This window comes from Pangasianodon hypophthalmus, chromosome 9 (genome assembly GCF_027358585.1).
Source record: "Pangasianodon hypophthalmus isolate fPanHyp1 chromosome 9, fPanHyp1.pri, whole genome shotgun sequence".
NCBI lineage: Eukaryota > Metazoa > Chordata > Actinopteri > Siluriformes > Pangasiidae > Pangasianodon > Pangasianodon hypophthalmus.
Window position 1 is genome coordinate 17,821,310 of NC_069718.1, and position 26,325 is coordinate 17,847,634.

Below are 26,325 nucleotides of genomic sequence, written 5' to 3' on the forward strand. Positions count from 1 at the left end.
AAAATATTCTTCCTATTTACTATCTATGGATTTGTCTTTCTGCTGATGAGCAGGTGTTGTAGCAGCTTTGTTGATTTGGGACAGTGCTAGCGTTGTAGCTAATGTGGCTGTATTGGTGGTTATGCAGGCCGTGCAGGAGCAGGTGACCTCGGCCGTGCAGGAAATTGGCCATCTGATAGAACCCATCTCCACTGCAGCCCGTGGGGAGGCCGCACAGCTTGGGCACAAGGTGACACACACACACACACACACACACACACACACACACACACGCACGCTGGCCTTTTCACATAGCAAATGACTCCTGTGGTATACCTCATTATGTTATACACTGCAATTTAGTGTAGATTAGATTGTCCACAATGTTCAACCAAATGAACAGCGGGCTTAAATAAAGAGTACACCTCTCTGCCTGTGACTAGCTTTGAGTTGCATAGCTTCCATCTTCTCGCAGGTGAGTCAGGTGGCTAGCTACTTTGAGCCACTCATTGTAGCTTCAGTGGGACTGGCCTCTAAGCACATGGACCACCAGCAGCAGATGAACATCCTGGACCAGACCAAGACCCTTGCCGAGTCCGCACTGCAGATGCTCTACGCAGCCAAAGAGGGTGGAGGAAACCCTAAGGTAGAACAGAGCTCAGTTTAATAGATCGATATCAAAGCATCACCTCCTCTTAAATGTGTTCATTTATCTGCATTTATCTGAAAGGCCAAATGAATAAAATTTTTTAAAAAAAATTTAAAAAGTTGTGATTGAATAACTACTGAGCCCTTTTGTTGTAAAACCCCTAAATTGGTTCTTTTGGAAAGAGAAATGTTACAGTTTCAAATTTGTAGCTTGCTAATATATCATTAGCATATCTTGTCAGTAGCTGAGTTTATGGCCCTGAGTTTATTGCTCTGTTTTTCTCCTTAGTGGAATAACAGAGACTAGCATTTTTCAAATCTTTTATTTCACTTATGGTCCGCAAGACAGTTCTTATTTAGAACACAGGTTCTAAATTTATTTGATTTGACACCCCTGACCTATCACGAACCTCTGTGATTGGTCAGAATACTCACAGAAGGTTTCTTACGTTGCTTAGTTACATATTGTGATGATGATTAACAAACAATATATTGTGCAGCCTAAATGCTTAGGGTTTTAGTTTACAGCAATTTAATTTTATATTGTATATTGTAACTATATCTCATATAATTATATAGTGTTGGATCAGTCTTATGTGGCATTATTTATAAGTGAGTGTCATTATGTGTATCTGTCTATGATGTGTTTCAGCATAGATTTTACTCGCACTCAGGTGTGACGTTAAATAGGGGTTAGGTTTTGTGCTTATTAGCCTGTAACTGATCGACCATATACATTGACTGGTACACACACACCATCTTCATACAGGCAGCCCATACCCATGATGCAATAGCCGAGGCAGCGCAGCTGATGAAGGAAGCAGTAGATGACATCATGGTGACGCTGAATGAGGCGGCGAGTGAGGGAGGGATGGTAGGAGGCATGGTGGAGTCCATCGCTGAGGCCATGGGACGGGTGAGTGGACAACCAAAAGATAACAGGATCTTTCAGACGCAGCTACGCACTTCAGTATTACAAACATGAAGTTCACTCTTGCTAAAATGCAGCATACACTCAACCTACTGGATGATACTGTAAGGTCCAAACAACTGAAATCATTACCTAGAACTGTCTTTTTTATCTGTTATGAAGTTTGAAAAGCATGACTTTATATGTTTACTTGGTAAAATCAAGAATGTTTTTTCTAATATAAGCTATAATTAAAGCAATTAGCATAGATAAAATAGTATCTGAGACTGCGATGATGAAGCTGTACCCAGTTTTTAAAAATAAGCATGGAATGTTTGAATGTCATTAGGATTTTTTCAAGCAGCTAAATTATGGTGTATTGGTGATTATTAACTGATAAAATGAAAATAGCACTTGATAATAGATATATGGACTCTACTGTAGAATGGAAATATGAGAGCAGTATTTGCACATGGCACGCTAGCAGCCTGGCTCTTTCTCTGTGCCAGCTCTGTGCCAAGAGCTGGATTCTGGATGCGGATGCTTGGAAGGAGGTCCTTTCAGCAGCTGTTATTAGAAATCTGCAGGAGGCTTTTCACATTCAGAGCCCGAGTGTCTCCAGCTGTCACTCATTCACACCGGGACTGTCGCTGCGGCTGGAGTCCTCCATGGAGCTCATTATTAGCCTACGTTTGATCCTTCACTGCCGTTCATCTCATTTATGTGTGTCTGCACTCTTTCATTATATTGTCAAGAAGACACGCGATGGATGATGGCAACAATTGAAACATAGTTGCAGATTAATTTTCACCCATTTTTCACAAAGACAGTAATTAAGAGGAACAGCATATTCAGTGTTTTCAGTAAGGCCTGTTTTGCAAGAGAAATCAACCTTGTTTCATGGTTTTTATTCTCTCAGATGGATGAGGGAACTCCGCCAGAACCGGACGGCACATTTGTAGATTACCAGACCACCATGGTGAAATTCTCCAAGGCTATCGCTATCACCGCACAAGAGATGGTGAGAAGCCTGTCATCACGTTCGGCTCCCAATGCTCTCGGCTGTCTTTTCTAAACACTTACATACATATACGTGCATTCTGATATTTCCTCTGTGAGTATTCAAGCCTTTCCATAACAACTGATGTAAGTGGGAAAAATGGACATATATAGATAGCAGCTAAAGTGAGGTACGTACAGGACACTGATACAGTGATCTGTTCCAGATGACAAAGTCAGTGACGTGCCAGGAGGAGCTGGGTGGCCTGGCGTCTCAGGTGACTGTGGACTACATCCAGCTGGCACAACAAGGACGTCTGGCAGCCGCCACAGCCGAGCCGGAGGAGGTGAGGATCAGTTTGGTGAGACAGTCTGTCATCAACAGACCAGTGGGGTGGAAAGAGTGGAGTGGGGTGGACAGGAGGTGCATATATAAACACACACAGATTATATAATCATGTGCTTTGGATAATGCATACAATGCAGACATCATGTAAGCAAGAGGCACAGCTGGCTATACTCCTAAAACAGACTCGAACTTTTCATATGGAATGGGTTGAGCGAATAATATGCTGTCTGGACATAATGCCATAAACCACAATTAGCCATTTTTCTTTCAAATCTTCCTGCATTTTTTTTTTCATTTCTTTATCATCAAGAGTAAAGTTGTAAGTGCCAGTGGTACATCACAATTTGATTATGTATATTTTAAACCAGAGTGTGCATCCAGTGTCTGCGAGCCACCCGCTCTCTTCAATAGCCTTTACATAAGCAGCTGCTGCTGTTACCATAGTGACTGCGCACCCCCACTAGCTTTAAAAGCCTCTGGTGAGGTGGTAATGAAGCACCACCTACCCATGGATCTATGTGTCAGGAAACTAAAGGTGTAGTGCCATCCAGCCCACTCACCAGCTCTCGCCGTCTTTTCATTATTCACCCATCGGCCTTTATGTGAAGAACCAAAGCAGTCTAGGATCGAGGGACTGAGCATGTACACTTGGCCAAGGTCTCACTGTGCCACGCGACTCTGCTCCTCTCCAGGTTGGCGTGCAGATAAAAAGCCGCGTGCAGGAGCTCGGTCATGGCTGTATCTACCTGGTGCAGAAGGCTGGCGCACTCCAGATGAGTCCCACAGACAGCTTCACCAAGAGAGAGCTGATCGAGTGTGCACGAGCTGTCACCGAGAAGGTAGGCCTGACAGCCCTTGCTTCCTTCCTCCACCACTCTGATTGCACCACTTTCACTGAGACTTTTGTACTCTACACTGAATGTAGTAAGTCACTTTGAGAAGGGGAATTTATGTCTGCTTTATGAGCCTGTATTTCACTGTGGTCTGCTGTGCTGTTTCAGGAAAAAGGGGAGTCTGTTCAGTGTTGTGTCACTAGTCTTTTATAGGGCTGAACAGTGTTTGTGTTGAACATTGACCACACATCTGTGTTTTGTTAAAGAACACTGAAAATCAGTGAGATGAAGGATTTCAAGTCAAAGAACCATCAAATTTAACTGCAGTGTGGTGTTTGAGGTTGGAATTTTGGTGTAGAGCTGAACTGATATCACTGCATTTGGGTCTATTGGCATCTAATTTCTCAACCTTGAGATGTTTGACATTAAAGGTAGGGTCAGCAAAACATTTTAGTAACATTGGGCGCAGTTCTGCTCACTTTGTGACAGCTGTGAATTAAATATCTGCCAAGAATAAAAGCTCTTGGTTCAACCCAGGCTCTGTAAAACAAACAAACAAACAAAGTCCAGTTAGGTGGGCTCCAACATCCAACCAATCAGGACAAGGAAGCAGCACACTTTGAGGTTTGAAATCTGGAAGTAAACAAAAGCAGACTAAATGGTACAGCGAGCTTACTGCAGTAAAATGCCATAGCATACAAAGTGCTGTTGTAGTACATCTTTCTGCTCAAAGTTTGCAAAACTTTCTGAGAGATGATCATATGGGTTGGGAAGAGATGGGTTTCAGCGATTAGGAGAGACTGAGGTGCCAAATTTACCATCCTTTGTTACAGTATTTTTGTGTAGCCAGCATTAGGACCAGACAGAAGTTAGAGTCTTTGGATCATGACTGTTGGTGTCCTCAGTATCTGCCTCCTGCCTGCATTTTACATATACCTGTCAAAGCCATACTTAGAGTGCAAATTACACTTTTTTTCCCTAGTGTGCTAATTCCAAATCTATATTTGTAGTCAGTACTTGCCTCCCAGGATTGGTGTGTGTGTGTATGTTTATGTTTTAATATCTTCAAATACCAGCAAAATGATTTTCCAATTATATGGTCTTTCATTTTAGAGCACCAGGTGTTAGTCATGTGTGTGTGTGTGTGTGTGTGTGTGTGTGTGTGTGTGTGTGTGTGTGTGTACACGTGTTTTAGGAGGCATTGGTTGTTTTGGGGGGTACACTAACTTCTGCCAAAAACACTATACCTTGACTATGACTATACCTTCAAGTCATTCACTAATTTATTCACTACACTTACCTATTCATCAATATCTCATTAGATTTTACCAAATTGTTTATGGCTTGGGAGGAAACACTGAAGGAATGGGTTGTATTGTGAGTTACAAAACAAATTTCCCCCAGAATCGCTTACTAAGCCTTTATGAAATATCAGAGGTCTTTTCAATGATCTGTGAACATGCTGTTTGCCACTGTGGCTGAAGCAGTTTAGTAAATCCTTGTTTGTGCCTGCTAATATTGGTAGTAAATTTGATCACATCTTCTGCGTTAAAGCATAGCAACAGCTGGTAATTGCTTTTAACTGATAATAATGCAGGGTGATGTGTTATCTAGAGCATTGAGGGGTGCGTATCAAACGCCTTCCCTTTAATGGGTTAACATCTGTAATAAAATTGTCTAGGCAACAGTAATTATGGTGAAGGAAATGGATCCACTATTGTGCTGGGAAGGATTTGCTTGTCACTGATAGCGTTACTGCATTTTAGAGCGGAAGCAATCCGAGTCAATGCCCATGGCTTTATATGCAATATTAATACAAGCTGTGCTATAGACAATACATTCTCAGTTCATTCCTGTGTTTTGTGCTGAATGTTTTGTAGTTGAGTAAGATTAATTATTGAATTATTGTCAGTGGTGTTGTGAATGGGTACAGTTGAATGTATAATACTGTATTCATTCTTGACTTCATTTCTATGGTGAGGAGTGTATGCAGATGTGGCCAGATGTGCCTGTAGAGCAGTTCTGAGTGAATGGGACTGCAGGAGAGAATTTGGTTCTCACGACAAGCTGGAATGATTGCGACACTAATATGGGCAGTCAGCTAGAGCCTTCAACTACGCTCAAATGCTTTCCCTGTGTTATTTCTTTCATTTGATTTTAACTTTCTTGTCTCTCTACCTTTGTGTGTCAGCTTTGTGATCAGCCTGTATGTGGATATATGGACCCTTTATGCTCAAAGTTCCAAAGCCATCAATATTCATCCTAGGAGAATGAGGCTGCTGCTTGACTGATAGCACCTTTACTTCTTTCACTCCCAGCTGCTTCTCATCATTCTTTATGTTTGCTTCATTCCCCCTGCAGATAGATGCAGGTTATAGGATGTGCTAAATCATTATGATGGCTTTAAACAGTGCCATCAACAAATTATAAAATTCTTTTTACTCATTTTCCACACCTCTGTGCCAGTCTCATACTCTAAATAATCTGGCGTTCTCTCCTTCAGGTGTCCATGGTATTGTCCGCCCTCCAAGCAGGTAACAAAGGCACCCAGGCCTGCATCACGGCTGCCAGCTCTGTCTCTGGCATCATCGCTGACCTGGACACCACAATCATGTTCGCCACTGCAGGCACGCTTAACGCCGAAAACGAAGAGTCCTTCGCAGACCACAGGTAAGACTCGGCAGAGCTGAAAAAAAGACCATTAGTAACAAATAAAGAACCTTCCATTTTATAATTATATGTTTGAACATTACAAGCATGGTTATAATGTGTGCTTTTTTTGTGGTTTGCACAAATTAGGGAGAACATTCTGAAGACAGCAAAGGCTCTAGTGGAGGACACCAAGCTGCTAGTGGCTGGCGCAGCCTCCAGCCAGGAGAAACTGGCCCAGGCTGCGCAGTCCTCCGCCAAGACCATAACCCAGCTGACAGACGTGGTCAAACTAGGGGCTGCCAGCATGGGCTCAGACGATCCGGAGACGCAGGTGTGTGGGTGGACCAGCGTGCTTTAATTTAGTCTGCATATCTTTACTGTTTTGTAACCCTAGTAGTTAGGGTCCTTCTACTGTCTAAATCAGGGGTCATCAAACTTTTTTTTTTTGCATACCAGGGCTAAATTTAACTGTAAAATAAATTCCATCAATCTAGTCAGTACAAATTTATTTTATGAACATTATATTAGTGTGTATAATAATGTTTTGTGTATTCATTAGAGCCATAGAGGTTTTTTCCTAACATTTGCAATGATAGAGCATACTTATTGAGATTTGTATTAAACCCATTTAATTCAACAGAGCACATCAAATAAGCTAATAACTATAATAAATATAATAACTTTAAGAATGGTGGGTTATGTAAAGAAATTTAAAAAATTAAAGACCCCCTGGCTATGCTGAGAACTACAGGGGTAAATGGTACTATTCTCTCACAGTGCATTTACTCACACTGTGTTTTTTAAATCACACTTTATTAACTAAATGATTTATAATTTTCAGGGGTTTTACCATTTTATATATCATAGTGTCAAATTATGCAATGCTCTGTGACAGGTAAGGACCCAAACTAATGTAGCACACTTGGGTATACAGAGCACCAGTGATGCAGAAGGGTACCATTTGGGACACAGTATCATTTGGAAGCTATGTGAAGGGTGATGAGCTTCTCTCTCTCTCTCTCTCTCTCTCTCTCTCTCTGTACAGTTGATAAAGCAGTCGTAGCTTGTTTCATAACCCCAGCTGTTTCTAATTACAGGCTGTGTGCCCTTACTTCTCTCTTGACTTCCTTTCTTTGTACTTCTCCTCTCTGTCTTTGTTCAGGTGGTTCTCATCAATGCTGTGAGGGATGTGGCCAAAGCTCTTGCCGAACTGATAGGTGCGACTAAGTGTGCAGCAGGAAAACCAGCAGATGATCCTTCAATGTACCAGCTAAAGAGTGCTGCCAAGGTAATGTGTGGTTACATGCGTGTGTGTGCTCTGACAGTCTCTGGTTGTCTTGGATGTATGCAGTGCGTTCTCTTCAGACTGTGTGTCTCAGTGTGTGGCCATCATTTCAGCCCTGTGTTACTCTGACGGGCATCACAGTATATCTGTGTATGTATGAGTGAGTGTGTGTGTGTGTGTGTGTGTGTGTGTGTGTGTGTGTGTGTGACTCATCATCTACACAGCAGGGGACCCAACTAAGCCGTATGTGCATCACAGCACATCACTTAGGTCTGTATTCACCGCTGTCGGCCTGTCTGTCAGAACATGAAACTTTATTCACCGAGTAGAATATAGTGGAGGAACTTCTCCATGTGTAGGTTACCAAATGCAGAGAATGTACAGCTTGGAAGATACAGAAAATGTTTTTTGGCCCTGCTGCGGATTTGATCAGAGTGACTGTAATCAATTGCTTCCATCTGCTAGTTCATCTATTTATTCACTGTCCACTTTAGTAGGAACACCTTTACACATGCTCATTCATGCAGTTATCCAATGGGCCAATCACGTGGCAGCATGGAAATGCATAAAATCATGCAGATACAGGTCAAGAGCTTCAGTTAATGTTTATATCAAACATCAGAATGTGGGAAATAGATTTCAGCAACAGTGTGATTGCCAGACTAGCACATATTTCAGAAACTGATGATCTGTTTAGATTTTCACTTACGCATAATATTAAGGGGGGAAAAAATCCAGTGATTGTCAGAATGAGTGTACAGGTGATCCTGTGGATGGTGAGTGTATAAACTTGGGCAATAGTTTGTGCAATTTAAAAACAAACAAAAAAAAAAGTGTCAGGTTTCACCCTCCCAAACTGATAGCTGTCTTGCAATAGAAGACATTCAGCCAGGAGGGGAATTGGATATGACTTGTGTAAAAAATAAATAAATAAATAAAATGCACATCATAGAAACACCTTTCACCAGTTTGAGAAATATTTCCTTTAACTGATACGTGTGATACTTGGTTGGATGATACTTTTTTAGGCTCCACTTGTCTGTTTGGTCAGTTACCTCTGCTGTTGGTGTTTTATTTCTCATTTATTTCTAATGAGCTGAATCAGATTCATGCTTCTTTTCTGACTTGCACACAGACTGGTTGCATTCCTACAACATATGGAGAGATCCAAACCTCCTCGTACTTTTTACAGCTATGCAGTACGTGTCTAATAAAAGGAGTGTCTCAAGGCACTGCTCCTACTGTGGTCTACCTTTCTCTCTTAATCCATTCATTCATCTTCAATAACTGATTTATTCTAGTTGGGCTTTTTTTTCAAAAGCCATTCTGGGAACACTGTGTGCGAGGCAGGAATACATGCTGAATGGGGCACCAGTCCATTGCAGGACACCATGCACACACACACACACACACACACACACAAACCGGAGAACCTGGAGGAAACCCATGCAGACACATTAACCTTAGTTGGGGATTGAACCGGGGACCCTGGAGCTATAAAACAGCAACACTACCTGCTGCGCTACTTTCTCTCGTAATGAAATTTAAAATGACAGTTAATTACATGTTTTCAGGCGGTCCATTAAAATCAGAGTGCCTCTCATTTCAGCATGCTTCCTCACATCAGTTATTCTGACACTTCCACAACATTCTCCGTGGCTCCTATACACTCTATTGACAAAAGTTAGTGCTCAGTTAAACAAATGTGTCCTGTGAGTGTCAGTTTGAATGTTTGCAGGGATCATGCTTTCTGACAGCACTCCAACTAAACACTATTCTTACGCAATATGAACTGAGAGCACTGAATCTTGGACAATACAGACTTCAGCTTAATTTTTCCTAACACCCTCCTGAGCCATTTGACTGTAACGTTGATTCCTGCGCCCCCTGCTGGTGGATGGGTCATTTGAAGCTGCTATACATTCTAGCCAAAATTAGCCTCTCAATTAGCCTCACACACTATATGGCCAAAATTGTGTGGACACCTGACCATTACACCCATATGTGGTTCTTCCCCAAACTATTTCTACAATGTTGGAAGCACACAATTGTATAGGATATCTTTGTATAGTGTAACAGTTTCCTTTCACTAGAACTATGGGGTCAAGTCCAAACATGTTCCAGCATGACAATGCCCCTGTGTACAAAGTGAGGGCCATGGAGACACAGTTTGCCATGGCTGAAGTGGAAAAACTCAAGTGGCCTGCACAGAGCCATGATCTCAACTCCACTGAACACCTTTGGGATGAACATTGACTGAGCCCCAGGCATCTTTGTCCAACATCAGTGCCTGACTTCACGAATGCTCTTGTGGCTGAAATCTTAAAACTCCAAAATCTAGTGGAAAGCCTTCCAAAAAGAGTGGAGGTTATTATAACAGCAAAGGGGGGCTAAATCTGGAATGGAATGTTCAACAAGCACATATAAGTGTGATGGTCAGGTGTCCACAAACTTTTGCTTATATAGTGTATACAATTCAAAACACTGCTGATAAGCTGTTTGCTCTTTTTTTTTATTTTTTTATGTGTTTTAGGTGATGGTGACCAATGTGACATCTCTGCTGAAAACGGTCAAAGCCGTGGAGGATGAAGCCACTCGTGGCACGAGGGCTCTTGAGGCCACCATTGAGTTCATTAGACAGGAGCTGACGGTACGTCATAGTGGAGGTGTAATAGACTGAAACTGTAGAGATATAGCCAGGGTTCAGAATCATAATGTTTGTTATTAAAAAGATCCATTCATTCATTCATTCATTCCTTTGCATTTGTTTAGGGTATTTAAAGTATCTTAACCCACACAGTTTTAATGAAATCAGAACTCAATTTTCAAGCAAAAGCGGCTTTTTACATGCTGGAAATGTCAGTTTAGTTGGTTTGGTATAAATCTAATTATACTACTACTATGCCTTTTTTCTTTTTCCAACATGGCCATGAATTAGGATCAGTTAGGTATAGCCTAATGAGATCTAGACTTGGATAAATCTCTTGCTCCATCTGTTATATTTACTGCAGGTACATTGAGGAATACGGTGATGTTCTAGAGCCTTTTCTCCACCTGCTCTGCTCAGTCTCTATCTCTCCCTTCTGTTTCACATATCAGTGGCAGAGTGGCAGATTGAGCAAGTGTAGGAGGAAGCCAGTAATGCTCATTGCCCAGCTTTGCCTCTAATTTCCTTTTAATCCTTATCAGAGTTTCCCCAGGAGACCAAGAGCATTTAACAAGCCTTTAGGTGCATACCAAAACCAAACAATAGCAGTCACTGCTAAAGAGCTGTTAATGATGCACTTACATTGTACAATTACACACCTACAGTGATTCCAGGTTTCAATTTTTGGATTCTTGACTATTTTATTGAATATTGCTGTATCAGGAATTTTGAGCCATATCCATCAGGTGATTACAAGTAACACGGAAATATGCAGTAGATATTCAGTATTATATCACAGTGGTATGGAATAATTTTCTGTAACTGACAGCTCTGAGAGTAGTTCCAGGTGCAAGTCAAATCACAGGTTTATATTAAGATTCTATTATGTTATTGTTTTTATAGTAACAGTTAATTTACAGGGACTTACATGGTGAGTGCTCTACGTAAATGGATTTTAAGTGTGTAGTAGTTGACATGATGTTTTCTGTAAAGAGATTTATGAATTTAACATTTATGAGTTGTCAGCTCTGTTAAGTTTTCTGAAATAGGGGACAGGAGTTTGGACTTTTTCTCTGTACCATGACAAACTGCAGTATTTTGTCTCATTAATTTTGTCTTATTAACTCTTAATTATGAAAAAAGAGAGTCTGATGAGGGAATAACTGTTTATAGCTGTTCTAACTTAAGTGATAACAGGAGATAAAAGGATGTCTGTTAATGTCTTTACAGTACATTAAATATAACTGTATCTGGATGAAAATTAGGACGTGTTCTTTAATAAGTTAAGCATTGCTACAGTTGGTACAAACTGCTGTGCTATAAGAGCATGCTTTAACAGGGGAAAAAAAACAACTTCAGAATGGTGTGATTGCACTGATTATTTTCTGAAAAAAGCATTCCATGTCATGCTTTATTCCTTACATATTGTGTATGATGGCAGTGATATGATCAGCCATTGATCTAGGCCATCCCTTTTTTTTTTTTTTTTTTTTTTTTTTTTTTACTATTTCATAGTAATTGCAAGTGCAAATAAATAAATAAATGAATTTGGGTAATTAGGTCATTTTTTAGGAGTTTTATATGGAAATACGGTCAGGTCCATCAATATTTGAACACTGACAAAGTTACTGTTATTTCAGCTCTCTACCACAGAATTTTGGAGTTTAAATTAAATAATGAATATAAGCTCAAATCTCAGACTTTCTTTTTATTTACATCCAAATCGGGTGAATGATGTAGTATTTTTTTTTATATGTAGTCCCCCCTTTTTAAGGGACCAAAAGTAATTAGAGATACTAATATAACCATAAATTAAATTCTCATTTTTAATACTTGGTTGCAAATCCTTTGTAGTCAGTGACTGCCTCAAGTCAGGATCCCATAGACAGAGCATAATACTTCCTCGCCTTAAAAAAAGTCTTTTGTCGCTGTCGAAGTACGCTTGGAGTCATTGTATATCTGCACAGTGAAGCGCCGTCCAGTGAGTTTTGAAGCATTCAGCTGTAGTCTCATACACTTCAGAATTCATCCTGCTGCTTTTTTCAGCAGTCACATCATCAATAAATACAAATGATCAGTTTCACTGGCAGTCATTCATGCTAATGCCATAAGATGAGGAGGTATGCTTCGGATCATGAGCAGTTCCTTCCTTCCTCCATACTCTTCTGTTCCCATCGTTCTGGTACAAGTTGATCTTTATCTCATTGTCTGGCCAGCTGTTGTGAAGGAATTTTTCTTCACCAGGGAAAGAATTCTTCTCTCAAAGTGCTATAATTCCTACACCATTCACCCAAGCATGTATAAAAGCAAATATGAAATACACAAAGTATCGTCCCATTTGGTTAAGAATGACTAATATTCCTTAATGCTTTTAGAACTGACTTTGTTTAGCACTTTTAGGAGTGTTAGAAAAGTTTACCTTTAGTAAAATATTAATTTTTTTATACTAAACAAAATATAAGTGCTAATGTGTGTATAATGATGTTTTTTACACCAGAATTCACTGAATTGACCTCTGTGCAGGTTTTCCAGTCCAAGGATACTCCGGAGAAGATTGCCACGCCAGAGGAGCTCATCCGCATGACCAAGGGCATCACTGTAGCCACGGCCAAATCTGTGGCAGCGGGCAACTCTGGCCAGCAGGAGGACGTCATCGCCACTGCCAACCTGAGCCGCAAAGCCATCTCCGACATGCTGCTCACCTGCAAGGTGCTAATCGCCCTCGCTCAACAATCACCATCACATTCTTCATCTCACACATACACACAGGTGCACAGATGCACATTTGAATACACACAGAGTACACACAAGCTTTCATTCAGCAGGCCTGGCACTGATCTGCCCAGCTACAAAGGAAGGAGGCATATGAGAGGCTTGAGGGCAGTGTAAGCACAGTTTACTCCCCTTCTCAAGGTCACTCTGACCTAAACGTCAGTTTATACTGCCAAATTCATTTATTCTTTTTTAATCTTTTATTCATTTAGCCTTAGGTTTAAAGAGCAATACTAGCTTTACTTTTTACTGTTTCACCATGTCCATTCACTCTGACTGAATATAGCACAGATAGTTAAAATTCAACAACTAACTGAGTTCTCATGATTGACTTTGACTTTGAGTAATTTTATTGTGTCAGGTTTCTTGTAGTGGTTCTGTTGAATTTTCAGAGATCACGTGCATTTTATTAAGTGTTGTGTCTTTCTCCTGCAGCAAGCTGCGTATCATCAGGAGGTGGCTGAGGATGTGAGGAACAAAGCCCTGCTTTACGGCCTAGAGTGCACGACCGGATACATTGACCTGCTCGAACACGTCCTACTGGTGTGTGTGTGTATGTGTGTGTTTTAGTAATGCATATTGCTGTCAGTTTATATAATTTAATTATATTTTCCAGCATCTACGTGGTACAAATCCCTACTTTTTATAATAGAGTAACTTGTAATTATTTAAGCTGTTTTATTGATCACATAGTGGAATATTACTCTACTCTACTCTCACAAAATAATCCATAATGCTCTGTATTTCTTATTGGTTAGTTGGTGCACAATTGACTCAAGCTTGCTGGCTTTCAAGAGGGGTCAGTGGTCAAGTTGCTAGATCAGTATTTATTTGAGAGTTTTTATGATTGCAAGTTACAAAAGTTTCAGAGTTATTTGTGCACATACAGACTTATAGGATTATCTTCCTATAACACGTCCCAAATTGTTTTATTCCTCTTACCCCAGACCATTTTTGCCAACTATTAAATGTACATGTTTGTTTATCTTTTTTTTGCCCCAAGGTGGCAAGTCCGCAATACACTAGTCCCTGTGAATGAACTGTTATTACAGAAACGATAACATTTTAGAACAAGGATATTAATAGAAAACTATTGTTTTAATTATAGCTGCCACTACTGTCTGTCGTTCTGTTCTAGAAAATTAATAAACACAATCAGATTTGAGAATTCAACCGTGCTGTGGTATAAAAGCTTTTATTCAAGGTAAATATTGCAGCATACTGTTTACATGACCACTTGAATAATCTAGTAACTGCTGAAATCAGAGAACGATCAGATTAAAAGTATGCCTATAAAATCATAGAGAGCTCAGCTAGAGTTTAAGTTGAGTTAGTTTTTTGTGACTGCCTTTTACAGATTGGTTTTCTAAAGCTGATGAATAGTAATTCAGTATGTTCATGTGGTTCTAGGTTTTGCAGAAGCCTACAGCAGAGCACAGACAGCAGCTAGCTGTGCTGTCAAAGAAAGTAGCCAGCTCAGTCACCGAGCTTATCCAGACTGCTGAAGCTATGAAAGGTGAGGAAACACAAACACACACGTACATATATGCATCCACATACATGATCTGTTCTTATGCTTCGTTTGAGGTGAAGTTGCAACTTGTAATTCCCCACCTCCAACTGGTGAAAGCCACTAAAATAGCCCCCTCTACTTGAAATTTCAAATCGTCAGCTTGGAGTAGTCTTCTCAACTGCCAAGTCCTTCCCTGTTTTATGGAGTGATGTCAATTCAACATGGCCGCACACAATGTGAACGGTGTAAAGCCCTTCTCCAGTTTTAAATTAGTTTATAGCAGTACTGGCTTTAAATCAGTTAACACAGAGACACAGTACTTGAGTAAATCTATGACACTGACAATACTAATCACTGTTTTAAGAAGGTAATCATCAACATTAGAGTTATCACTAACGTTAGCCAGCTAGCTTGTTGCTAATGCTACTTGCTATTGTCCGCTGGCTAGCTTGTTGCTGCACTGCAATTTCAGTCCAGAATGTTGCATGAGTGTTTGACGTTCACTATAGTAGAACAGAGCCAATAGCCACTCAGGCCTGTAACTGTAAAAGTGAGGTTAAAGTAGCTTTTTATGAGCTCTGACAGACCAAACAAAAGACATGCTTTCACGAAGACGTCCATGTTTTTTTCCCACTTCTCCCATCAAACATGCTGAGGTGGGAAACAACATTATTACAACTCGCAACTTACAAGGCATCATGAACACAGCATGGTAGTTTTTGTTTACTGAGGTTAATGATATACTACATGCACCATAAATCACAAATGGGTAATGTTTGAACTTGTTCCTTATCGAATAAAGTGAATCCCTTTTACTGTTATAGAACCAAGAAGAAAAACTTGTTTTAGCAATAGACAGGTGTTTGTTGACAGATCCTCAATCAGACAGGCTATAAGAGCAGAACCCACTGAGCTGCTAACAAACTCAGGCTGAGACATTCTCCATATTGTGGCTTATTTATCTTCTTTGAACTAAAAGCTAACATATCCAGCTCAGACAGTCAATTTTCATACAATGCACGTCACTTCTTTTGTGCAGTACCATTTATCTATATATATTGAAGGATTAATTATAGACCAAAGGGTTCAGTTATTGATCATGAAACGTAAATATGTCTGGCTATCTTTACTATCTTTACTGAGGTTAATGATATACTACATGCACCATAAATCACAGATGGGTAATGCTTGAACTTGTTCCTTATCTAATGAAGTGAATCCCCTTTACTGTTCTAGAAACAAGAAGAAAAACTGTTTTAGCAATAGACAGGTGTTTGTTGACAGATCCTCAATCAGACAGGCTATAAGAGCAGAACCTACAGGCTACTGGTTAAATGTGTGTATTGTGGCTCTCAGGCTCAGGTCCAGTCACTAAAGCTGTATCAGTGTTAGTAGTAATAGGCAGTATATTGGGATGAATTATATCTGTGTGGGTTAATAAAGCCAATGGTCCACTGGGCCTCCCAGCTTCACACCTTTAATTCTACTGTTTTCATTTCCTCTGCTGCAGACGGAGGTGAGTATGAGACAGCATGAGTGTTGGAGTGCATGCACACACACACACACACACACTCCGGGAAGCACAATATGGGAGGGGGTAGAGTTCTCCAGGGTTCAGTATAATCCCCAAAACCATCTGTCTGCCTACACAAGCTGTTAAAAAATTGAGTATTTTATAGGCACTTAAAAAGTCAGTAAAGAATGAGGATAATCCATCAAAAATGCATTTCCACAAGCTGCACTTACACAGTGCAGTGGTGATTAAAGCAAGGCTCCATAGCTTTCTACACATTCTTCTTTCTGTAAAGCATCCTGTCTTTTATATGTTTCATATTATGAATGTGGTTTATCTGGTTTTACAGTGTAATGTCTTTTTTACTGTATATAGTGCTTTGATATATTTTATTTTATTTCTTCTCCTTTTTATGTTTTCCACTTTAATGGATTTGACCTCATTGTTCAGCATGTGGTACAGCTTCTGTTGTTCTTAAATATGCTTTGTAAATAAAACTTGACTCCTCTTACCCATGACACTGCGTCCCCAGGCTCAGAGTGGGTGGATCCTGAGGACCCTACAGTAATCGCTGAGACGGAGCTGCTGGGGGCCGCTGCTTCCATTGAGGCTGCAGCTAAAAAACTGGAGCAGCTTAAGCCCAGAGCCAAGCCAAAGGTAGCCACCCATCCATGCCTGTGTGTACTGTATTCAGAAACACTCTTCCTCAATAACTCTGTCCACCAGCATACCTGTGTCAAATCACTTCCACCTGGCCTTGGGGTGCTGGAATGTGCTGTTGGCTGGTATGGGGCTTTGCTGCTTCCAAAAGAATGTTGGATATATTACACAAAGTATTGCAGGCTTAGAGGCAGATGCTTTAGTTCTTTCTTTAGGATTTCTTATCTATAGGAACTTCTGTATTGTTTGATATTGTGAAGATTATTATTGTGCAAGATAAACTTAGTCAGACCTGTCTGAAGCTCAGGAAACGAAAGGAAAGGTCAGCGCTTTCTAAAACAATTTTTCCAGAAGTATTTTTTTTATTGGATCAGTCTGCAGTAAAGTAAATCTGTCAGTGCTTTTCACTTCATGGTTATGACTCACTAAACAGATTTTTACCATTTTCAGCCCATTTATCAGAACTTTATCTCCTCAGTAAAAAAAAAAAGTGCAAATTCAATTCAGCCTACTGCCAAGGGTAATTTATATTTGTATAATTTCAACAAATTCCTTAATTATTTGTCAGATCGGTGTTATTAACATAATGTTATCAGAGTGAATGTAGAAAATGTCATATATGGAAACTGTAAAGCTACGATGTGACTGACTGAGCTGTTGACATTAACTCAGGTTGAGACATTCTCCATATTGTGGCTTATTTATCTTCTTTGAACTAAAAGCTAACATATCCAGCTCAGACAGTCAATATTAATATAATGCACTTCACGTCTATTGTGCAGTACTATTTTTCTATATATATTTGACAGATTAATTATAGACCAAAAGGTTCTGTTATTAATCATGAAACGTAAGTATGTCTTGCTATCTTTTTTCATTTTAATTCTAACAAATAAGGAATTTATTGAAATGATACAATTGGCCTGTGACCAGTGGGACTATTTGAAGACATAGTAGCTGTTTCTCACTCTTCCACTTTACCCGGACCAGTGGTTGTGTTAGCTTGGCTGGTGTAATTGTCATCATACAGTTTTGCATCTTCAACTCCTGAATCCAGACTTGTATAAGTAGCTCACTGGGATCTGTGTATTTATAACTGAAGTTTAGCATGGGTTACTAGTTTCTAGGTTTAGCTGTAGAGTCGTGTGTTGTGCCTTCTTTGGCTATCAGAGCAGCATGAATGCAACAGAGTAACAATGCAAAAATGATCATGTTCAGTTGCAGAAAAGATGTTGGATAGGGTTGGGGGACTGTGCAAGCCACTGAAATAATGAAAACCTACTGTTTCTGGAAGCTTTCAGTGATGATCCATTTCTTGTGACATGGTGCATTATCATGTTGGAAGTTTGGATAAACTGTAACCGTGAAGAAATGACCTTGGTCAGAAGTGGTTTTCAGATGTGCTGTGCTGTTCACACTTTGTTTGCTGAGTATCAAGAGCTCTAACGTGTGTCAGGAAAATATTCTCAACAAACAACTCTCTTAAACTCTATTAAGAGATTAGCGCTAAATAATTTATGAGCCCTGCTAACTGATCCTGAAATAAGCTAGAGTTTGATTTCTGCTATGCAATACTGTGGCATAGGATATTACTTACTGAAATTTCCAATCTGTGAGAGAGGTAAAATTAATAAACTAGAAACTGATAGAAAATCTGTAGTAGAAGACATTCCCTATTTTGTAGAGAAATATGAATGCATTATTTGGATCGAGCAGATAATGTGTTCCAAACGGCTGCAAGTACAGTTACAAATAGGAGGTGCACTATTGGTTTTTATTTTTGGGTTTTTGTTTTTTTAGGACGCTTGTCAGAAAGGTTCACAGGGCACCTGGTTGAGATTAAAGGTGTGCATCAAGACTGGGATCCCGGACAACAACAAAAAACAAAGGCTCATGGGTGTGAGCAAATGGTCATATATTAAGCTCAAATAAAGGCCACTTTCATCATCATTAACCTGCGCCAGTCCTTACTAACTGCCTGGTCCATGTCGTGGTGGTTTAAAATAGGCTACAGGTTTGTCTGTATTTTGGGAAATAGAATCAACTAAATTTGTTAGGAATTGTTGCAGGTAGGTACAAACAAAAATAATACCCCCATCAGCAGGATTAAAAACAGTCGAGTGAACTGTCAGTGCTGGCATTTTTACCTCTGGGTATTTTTTTTTTCCAAGTGTATCCAGGGGCGTAGTGGTAGGCTTTATGTTTAAATAAAATAAATTAATTAATTCATTAAATAAATCTGGTTTATGGCACACCCATTTTGGGTTTAAATCCAAGTAGAAATACAGATTATATTTGAAGCACTAAACAGATACAGATAGTGGCATTGTGTTACACCCCTACCATATGTCAAATTTATTTGATACTCAGAGCACACCGGAACATGTCCTCCACTAAATGTAGTTAAGCCAGAAGCTGTCGTCAGTTGAGTTGGTGTTTGAATTCAGCAGTGTGCTAGATGAGGTGCAAAGGCCTTGGTGTGCAGTTGGGAGTTTATTGCATTGGTGAGATTCCATGAAAAGAGAAACATCTGGTAGTTATCCAGCTGTGGATCTCCCTGACCTGCACATAATCTTTTCATGGAAAGTTAGTCATGTTCATTGTTCATTGGTATCATGCATGCCTCTACACATGTCCCCAACATTTTTGTTTCCTTTATTTTTGGTTTGAAGTGTATGTGATTATCAGACACTGTGCAGGGAAGACAAGGCTAACACTGTTAGTGTGTGACCTACTCACAACTGTTTCTCTGTGTCTGTTCACCATCTTCTCTTCTTTCATGTCAAGAAACTTCATGTATCTTCCAGCATCTCACAGTACCCCCTTTCCTTCTCCTTCTTCCTCCCTCATCTTCTCCTCTTGTCTTACATGTCATCTTCTCTTCTCATCCTCTCCTGTCCATCTCTCCCCTCTCTCTTCTCCCTTGTTTCTTTGTTCATCCCTTATTCCTTATACTCAAGTCTCCCCTTCTCTCCTGTCCTGCTCTCTTCTCCTCCATGCTCTAGAGGTCAGCTAGACCTGGAAGCCTTCGCTGCAGGGCTCTGTCTGATATGTTTGATATATTAGGTTGTTATTCAGTCCAACTATATATCAAACATATTCCTACAGTGTCCCGCCCTGTCTCCAGACTCGTGTGCTCTATGTGCTGTGAGTGAAAAAGCCTGTATGCCTACTAGTGTGGCATGCTTGCTGGTTCACAGTCTATCATTCAAAAAAACATTTACAGAAGGTGTTATATGAAGGGTTTGGCTGCATGGAGCAATTTGGGACTGAAACATGATGTAATTGCTCCTCAGCGCCACTAGGTGTCACCCTTAAAGAGATGCAGGAGAAATTTAGGCTTGGAATAAAGTAACGCTCAGGAATAATCTACAGTGTCAAGCTTCCTTGAGAGTTTTTCAGTGATAACTGTGTCTCATTGTCCCTTCAGCTGTATGCATAGATTGTATGCATCCTACAACACCTGGGCTGTACATGAAGTAAATAGAGCTGCCTATTTACACTGAAACCTGAGCTTTAGTTTTTTTGATATGCTGATGGAATCACTGCATCATTCTGTTTGCAGCAAGCAGATGAGTCGCTGGACTTTGAAGAGCAGATCCTGGAAGCAGCCAAGTCCATCGCAGCAGCGACCAGCGCTCTGGTGAAGTCAGCATCAGCTGCTCAAAGAGAGCTCGTAGCCCAGGGCAAGGTAAGATCATGTTTAATACATGCTGAATAGCCAGTGTTCTTGTGTTTATTTGTCCAGTCAACTTCCTGTGTACCTAATACATTGCCTGTAGTATGATAAGTATCTACCTATTGAATTAAGTAACTCTTTGGTTCTTTAGGTGGGCTCTGTCCCGGCCAATGCTGTGGATGATGGCCAGTGGTCTCAGGGCCTCATATCCGCAGTGAGTGAAGATTTTTTTATTTATTTATTTTTTTCATAAAAAGGTTTTTTTTTTAATGCATTAGTTTTGCTTGTTAAATAAAGCTCTTTCTGTGCTTCATTCCTAATGCAGCTAGCTGATTGATGTTACTTTTATGTTTTTATACGCCAGTGATGCTTTGTGTTGGTCATTGGTGGTCAGTATATCTAGCAATAAATAAAGTTTATTGGATTCTCTTTCATTTATTCATTAATTCATTCACTAAATGCATCATTAATCTATGTTACAAGGTCCCAATCCTAATTAAAGTGACCAATACTTGTTTTAAAGACCATATTTATAATAGTAGTTACACAAAAAAGTAATAAATCCAGATTCTAAGAATATGCAAATTGGAAATGCCCTCAACCTTACACGTCCCCACCCTATTCCCCTGATAAATTGGTGTAACACCAGAAGATGAGCAACACTGTGCACAGCCACACAGTCACAGCCTGACGTGAGAGCAACAGTAACTCAGATTCTGCAGTGAGATTTTTAGCTCCTGATGAATAGTGAAAAAACTTCTGCAGTGATTATTTTCCCCACTTTGAACAGTTTAGGCAAAATACTGTGGCTTTAAAATGAAGATCCAAAACCACTGTGATGCAGTACTTCAAATCTTTCATCATGCAAAGCTCATGGAGGAACTGACGTTTCGGTTTTTCTGACTTTCTGTGCCACACAGGCGCGTATGGTAGCAGCTGCCACCAGTAACTTGTGTGAAGCAGCCAATGCCTCAGTGCAGGGTCATGCCAGTGAGGAGAAGCTTATCTCGTCTGCTAAACAAGTAGCAGCGTCCACTGCCCAGCTGCTGGTGGCCTGCAAAGTGAAAGCTGACCATGACTCGGAGGCCATGAGGAGACTACAGGTCTAACATGCTTTTCAAACGATGGGTGCATTTTAACAGTGTCTCTGTGACATTTCAGACTGCAAGTTCTGTGTGTGCCTTTGCCCTTTTGCAATAGCTTATTCTTAATGTCCACAGGCTGCCGGGAATGCAGTGAAGAGGGCGTCAGATAATCTAGTGAAGGCGGCTCAGAAAGCAGCCTTTGACAAGGCCGAGGACGATAGCGTGGTGGTCAAGACTAAATTTGTTGGTGGAATTGCCCAGGTGAGACCTAATCACACTTTATATGATGTTAGAAAAGTTCGAAGTAGTGCTTCAAGCCAAACCTAATGGTTATTTTCTCCATCATCAGCATTCTAGTAGCAGTAGTGGTGATGAGTTTGTCATCAGTTTGTCAAACAAACAAAGAGTGCTGCGCTATCCCTAAAAAAAAAAAATATAACAAGCAAACTACAGGAGCTAATTATTTTTGGGCTGTACTTGTCTGTATGTTTGCTTGTAGACTTCAATTTTGGTATAAATTGAATTAGTAATGGAAATTAGTATTAATAAATTGATAACTCCATATATAATTATATAATAAATATAATTATATAATATAATAATCATTATTATATAAATATAATAATCCTTATATAATAAATTGAATTAGTCAGGTTATGGAAATGCAAAACCTTGCATTTTTCCCCATCAAAGCACTGTTTGTCATTATTGGTATTGAAAATGCCAACAGTTAAAAGTTCAGAAAACCTTTTTTTTTTCTCTGCCTTGGCAGATCTGTCAGTGAGTGCACAGAGCAAGCTTTTTCCTATTATTAATGATGATGAAATACCATATAGTCAACGTATGTCAAAGATGCAGCTCAGCCTATCTGGGCTTCATGTGTTCTGTCTGTACTATGCCATTCTTTTAAAATTGTTGTTATCATGGACGCACTTATTTTGGTCAGTGAGACTGCTCACACTGAAGGACAGCTGAGCAAAATGTCTGTCAGTAGGTCATTTGATTATGTAACAGTGGAATTTGAGAACGCATGGGCATTCAACAGGGAGTCATTCCCTCTCTCACGTAGCACGTCACATGCCAATGCAGCTGATTCTGAAGATTGCTGTTCGCCATGCAATTCTGATTAAAGGCAAATGTTCACACACTGTAGGCCCTGTGTAAAGGGTTATGCAAAAAAAATGTTCTAGAATATCATACACATGATGTATTGTCTCGTCATATTCAGTGTCAGTAGATATTCGTTTGATCAAGTCTGCTCAGAATTTCAATAATTCGCTACAACTCATTTCATTTCATCATTGGTTGGATCATTCTGTCTGTTGTTGTTGGCAATGTTTGTACATTTCTCATTGCTTTGGTCCCACACTGCATTGGAAATATTCTGCAATTTAAAGCAGTGTTGCTATAGCAAACATCCAGTACTCCATCTCATACCATTCACATTCCTGAGACTCGCTAGAGAGTCCATAAATTTTTTTTTTTTTTTTTTAATCCAGAAGCTGAGTCACAGAGAAGTGGATCTTTCCCCCAAGACCTTGGTCCCTCTTTTTGTTCCTCCAGAATAATTTGTCACAGTTTTTTTAAGAGAAGGATTGCAGAGAACTAACCCACAAATGTCTTTGTATATACCAGAAAGAAATATGTCTCATAGTACAATCAGTACAAATAAGTGCTCATGCAAATTAAAAAGAATCAAAGCAGGAATTTAACACAACATAAAGTTTTACTGACATGTATACAATATATATTTCCAACTGCATATCTAATGGTTGCACAGCACATACAGTGAGGTTCGACGCTAAAGTCCCCCACAGGCAGCAAGGCAGGAAACAGACCACCGTAATAGGAGGAGGAAATGAGTGCCAGATGGCGCGGCCCATGCAACAAAAAATATTTGCAAAATTAAATAATTGAAAATATACAGTTTTACACAAAGCATGCAAAAATGTAGATAGTCCAGATTCAAGCATGTGCTGCAGCCTGTGTAGTTTATGTTAATTCTGGGCTTGGCTTGAATAAAATGCACTGAAAGCACTTAACTCACTGGGACTCCAATGGTTTGTAAGATGAAGTGTTATAGCCTACAAAAAGAATCTTACCAAAAAAAATACACTGCAGGCTTATAGACAGTTCTTCAAGCTTCTTGAAGATGAGTGATGATTGGTTGATTGACGCTTGACTCGACTTGCTTGACCAGAAAGTAGCAGACTGAGTATCGCTTCTTGCTTGCAGATCATTGCAGCTCAGGAGGAGATGCTGAGGAAGGAGAGAGAGCTGGAGGAGGCACGCAAGAAGTTGGCCCACATCCGACAGCAGCAGTATAAATTTCTGCCCACTGAGCTGCGAGAAGATCAGAGCTGAGCTATCTCACACAAACACAAACACACACACACACCAAATACTATTAAGTCTGATATCAGTGAACTTGTCTGCCGTTGGTGTTGGATTGTTAGCCGTGTTGGAGGCTCCTCTTGTAGACGGTGAGGCATCATGATGTTTTAGGATGCGAGTGGTCTAATTCCAACGACTGGCTGTTTTCCACACATGAGGGTGGTGTTTTTGTATGTGATTGGTTGCTCTTCTTACATAGGGCTATGTGTCTTGTTTTCCTGTCAACTCTTGCTGCAGATCTTTTTTCTTTTAGTGTGATATGCTCTTACCTGCTCTGTTTGTGCGTGTGTGTCTGTGTGTGTGTGCACAAACAATCCAAGCAGTATGTCAGATCTTAGACTTTATTATAATAATACCGTTGACCATATAGTACTACCTTCCAGTAATTAATTTGTACACTTTAAAAATACACCAGGACGCAGTCACATGTACGCTTGATCTCTGTGGTGATATCAGATGAAATGAACATGAGTTGTATGATCCTGTGATGTCCTTACAGTAGGATGTACGTTCACAAGCTTTCAGAACATATGTAGGATACGTTTGCTTAAATGTTTTCACTGGTGTGATATTATTAAGCAGGAATATTCATCTGAAGCCTTTGCTAAAGCACTACACGACTTAAAACATATCACGAAGGCTAAAAATCATTGTAGGATTGTGTTATTCAGCTAGAATTAGCTTTATTATAAGACTATGGAAAATGTACATCTGTGCTTTGTTGTATTATTTATTGATAAGAGAGTCACAAAAGCTCCTCACCAAAAGCATTACAGTCACAGATCTGTTATATTACAGTAAGTGGGACTGAAGCAGATACCGTTACACCGTTTTAAGTCTTTAAGCACTCATGAATACCTCAGACATGTTTAACACACTTTAGACATCTTTACGACTGTGTTCCACACCTGTCTCTTACACACAAGTGAACTCTGCATCTGTCAGTTCCTCTTCAGACACACAACACACAATGCGTATATACATTCAGCACACACAGACTATTGAGACCTATAATTTGTGTGTTTAAAAATTGATTTGAGGATGCACATGCATGACTCAGAAAATACAAAAAAAAAAAATAAAAATAAAAAAAAAAAGACATCCCAGCACTTCAAGATTTATAGGATGCACTGATATTGTTTGTATTCCAGTGTACTCTTTTCTGCAAATAACACGTATGCTTCTCGTGGTAGACATTAGTGAGAAAATTAGTGGCTTCCTTTCAGATGGATATATAGTTATTCTTGTTCGATTGTTGTTTGCATATTAAGGATTACACAACGTGGCACTTCAGAACACTACATGTATTATATCAAACTGCAATACCCCACCTCTTAAATTTGGACTGCGATGTATATTAGTGCCTTATATTGTCTGTTCTGATGCAAGTTGCCCTTTTAGGCTTATCAAAGACTCAAATCATAACCTCAGCCACTATAAGAGAAACCATAAAGATTGGTTTTTGGACAGCGAAAAGGAGCAACTTGTAGCAGTAAGTATAAATGTGTAGTTTTGTCCGTTTCCGAGCAGTATAAACAATGTACCTATAACAGCCACTGACTGTTGTTTGATTCTGCTCTGCCATATTCTACTGTTCCGATGTGGCCTGATGCTCTTGCCTTGGTAGATTGCTCAACTGCCAGCTGTAGTTCACTCTAAGAACCGTTAATCTAACAGCGTCACTGACTCCACGTGCTTTACATTTATAGTGAGTCAAGAATCAACACTGCATTCCATGCACATGTATCTATACTTTTCAATTTACTTTGCAAAGCCCCAATCAGGAACTGCTGATGCCACAGCGTGCTCTGAGTTTCCTAACAGAAAGCATATGTGAAGCATACATACTGCTGTGGTTTAGTTGGTGTGGTCTTGTAACAGTTTTATTGCTGCAATCCCTCTTGTCTTCATACCCAAAATTTGCCTCCCGTTTCCTGATTGAGGCTTTAATGGAAGTTGTTGCAATTATGTCTCAAAATAAGAGTTTTCTCTCCAATAAACCACTATGTATGAAGGGTTTGTTTATATTTACTAATAAATGTAATGAAGATATTGCAATATGTGGTTTAAAATGTGGTGTCTTTTAATGGAGCGGAAGAAAAAAAAAGGAAGAAATAGCTCCTTCAGTTAAACTAGAATTTTAGGGCCTTCTTTAACCGACTGAAATGGTAACAATAAAATGAAAAAATTATGATGCTGTATGTAAAATATTTATCTGGTCACGAAAGTATTTTTTGTATTCACTGAAAATAAAGAGTTTCAACAAACATTGTTTTTGTGAATCGTGTGTTTGAGATTCCGTTCCTGCTGCAGTTCCAGACTATTTTACTGTCATTATTTTCCACTGGAGTTAAACAGTATTTGCTATTTGGCACGGTTTTCCTACTGACTTGTCCAAGAGGGCAGC

The 26,325-nt window shown here is 39.7% G+C and overlaps 1 protein-coding gene across 4 annotated transcripts in view; it reads left to right on the forward strand.

The window, feature by feature from the left end:
* The window catches only part of tln2b (talin 2b), a 120,123-nt gene extending 94,038 nt beyond the window's left edge, over positions 1–26,085 (forward strand). For all 4 annotated transcript variants that reach the window (XM_053236646.1, XM_053236644.1, XM_053236645.1 and 1 more), the window contains 19 exons: positions 128–229; positions 455–625; positions 1,397–1,543; positions 2,457–2,558; positions 2,764–2,883; positions 3,578–3,724; positions 6,222–6,388; positions 6,518–6,701; positions 7,533–7,658; positions 10,189–10,305; positions 12,826–13,011; positions 13,510–13,617; positions 14,485–14,590; positions 16,633–16,757; positions 20,326–20,451; positions 20,591–20,653; positions 21,360–21,542; positions 21,660–21,785; positions 23,760–26,085. In XM_053236646.1, the coding sequence (XP_053092621.1) occupies positions 128–229; positions 455–625; positions 1,397–1,543; positions 2,457–2,558; positions 2,764–2,883; positions 3,578–3,724; positions 6,222–6,388; positions 6,518–6,701; positions 7,533–7,658; positions 10,189–10,305; positions 12,826–13,011; positions 13,510–13,617; positions 14,485–14,590; positions 16,633–16,757; positions 20,326–20,451; positions 20,591–20,653; positions 21,360–21,542; positions 21,660–21,785; positions 23,760–23,888 (2,535 nt within the window). In that variant the 3' untranslated portion in view covers positions 23,889–26,085. The remainder of the gene's footprint in view (positions 1–127; positions 230–454; positions 626–1,396; positions 1,544–2,456; positions 2,559–2,763; positions 2,884–3,577; positions 3,725–6,221; positions 6,389–6,517; positions 6,702–7,532; positions 7,659–10,188; positions 10,306–12,825; positions 13,012–13,509; positions 13,618–14,484; positions 14,591–16,632; positions 16,758–20,325; positions 20,452–20,590; positions 20,654–21,359; positions 21,543–21,659; positions 21,786–23,759) is intronic.
* Positions 26,086–26,325: the final 240 nt, after the last annotated feature.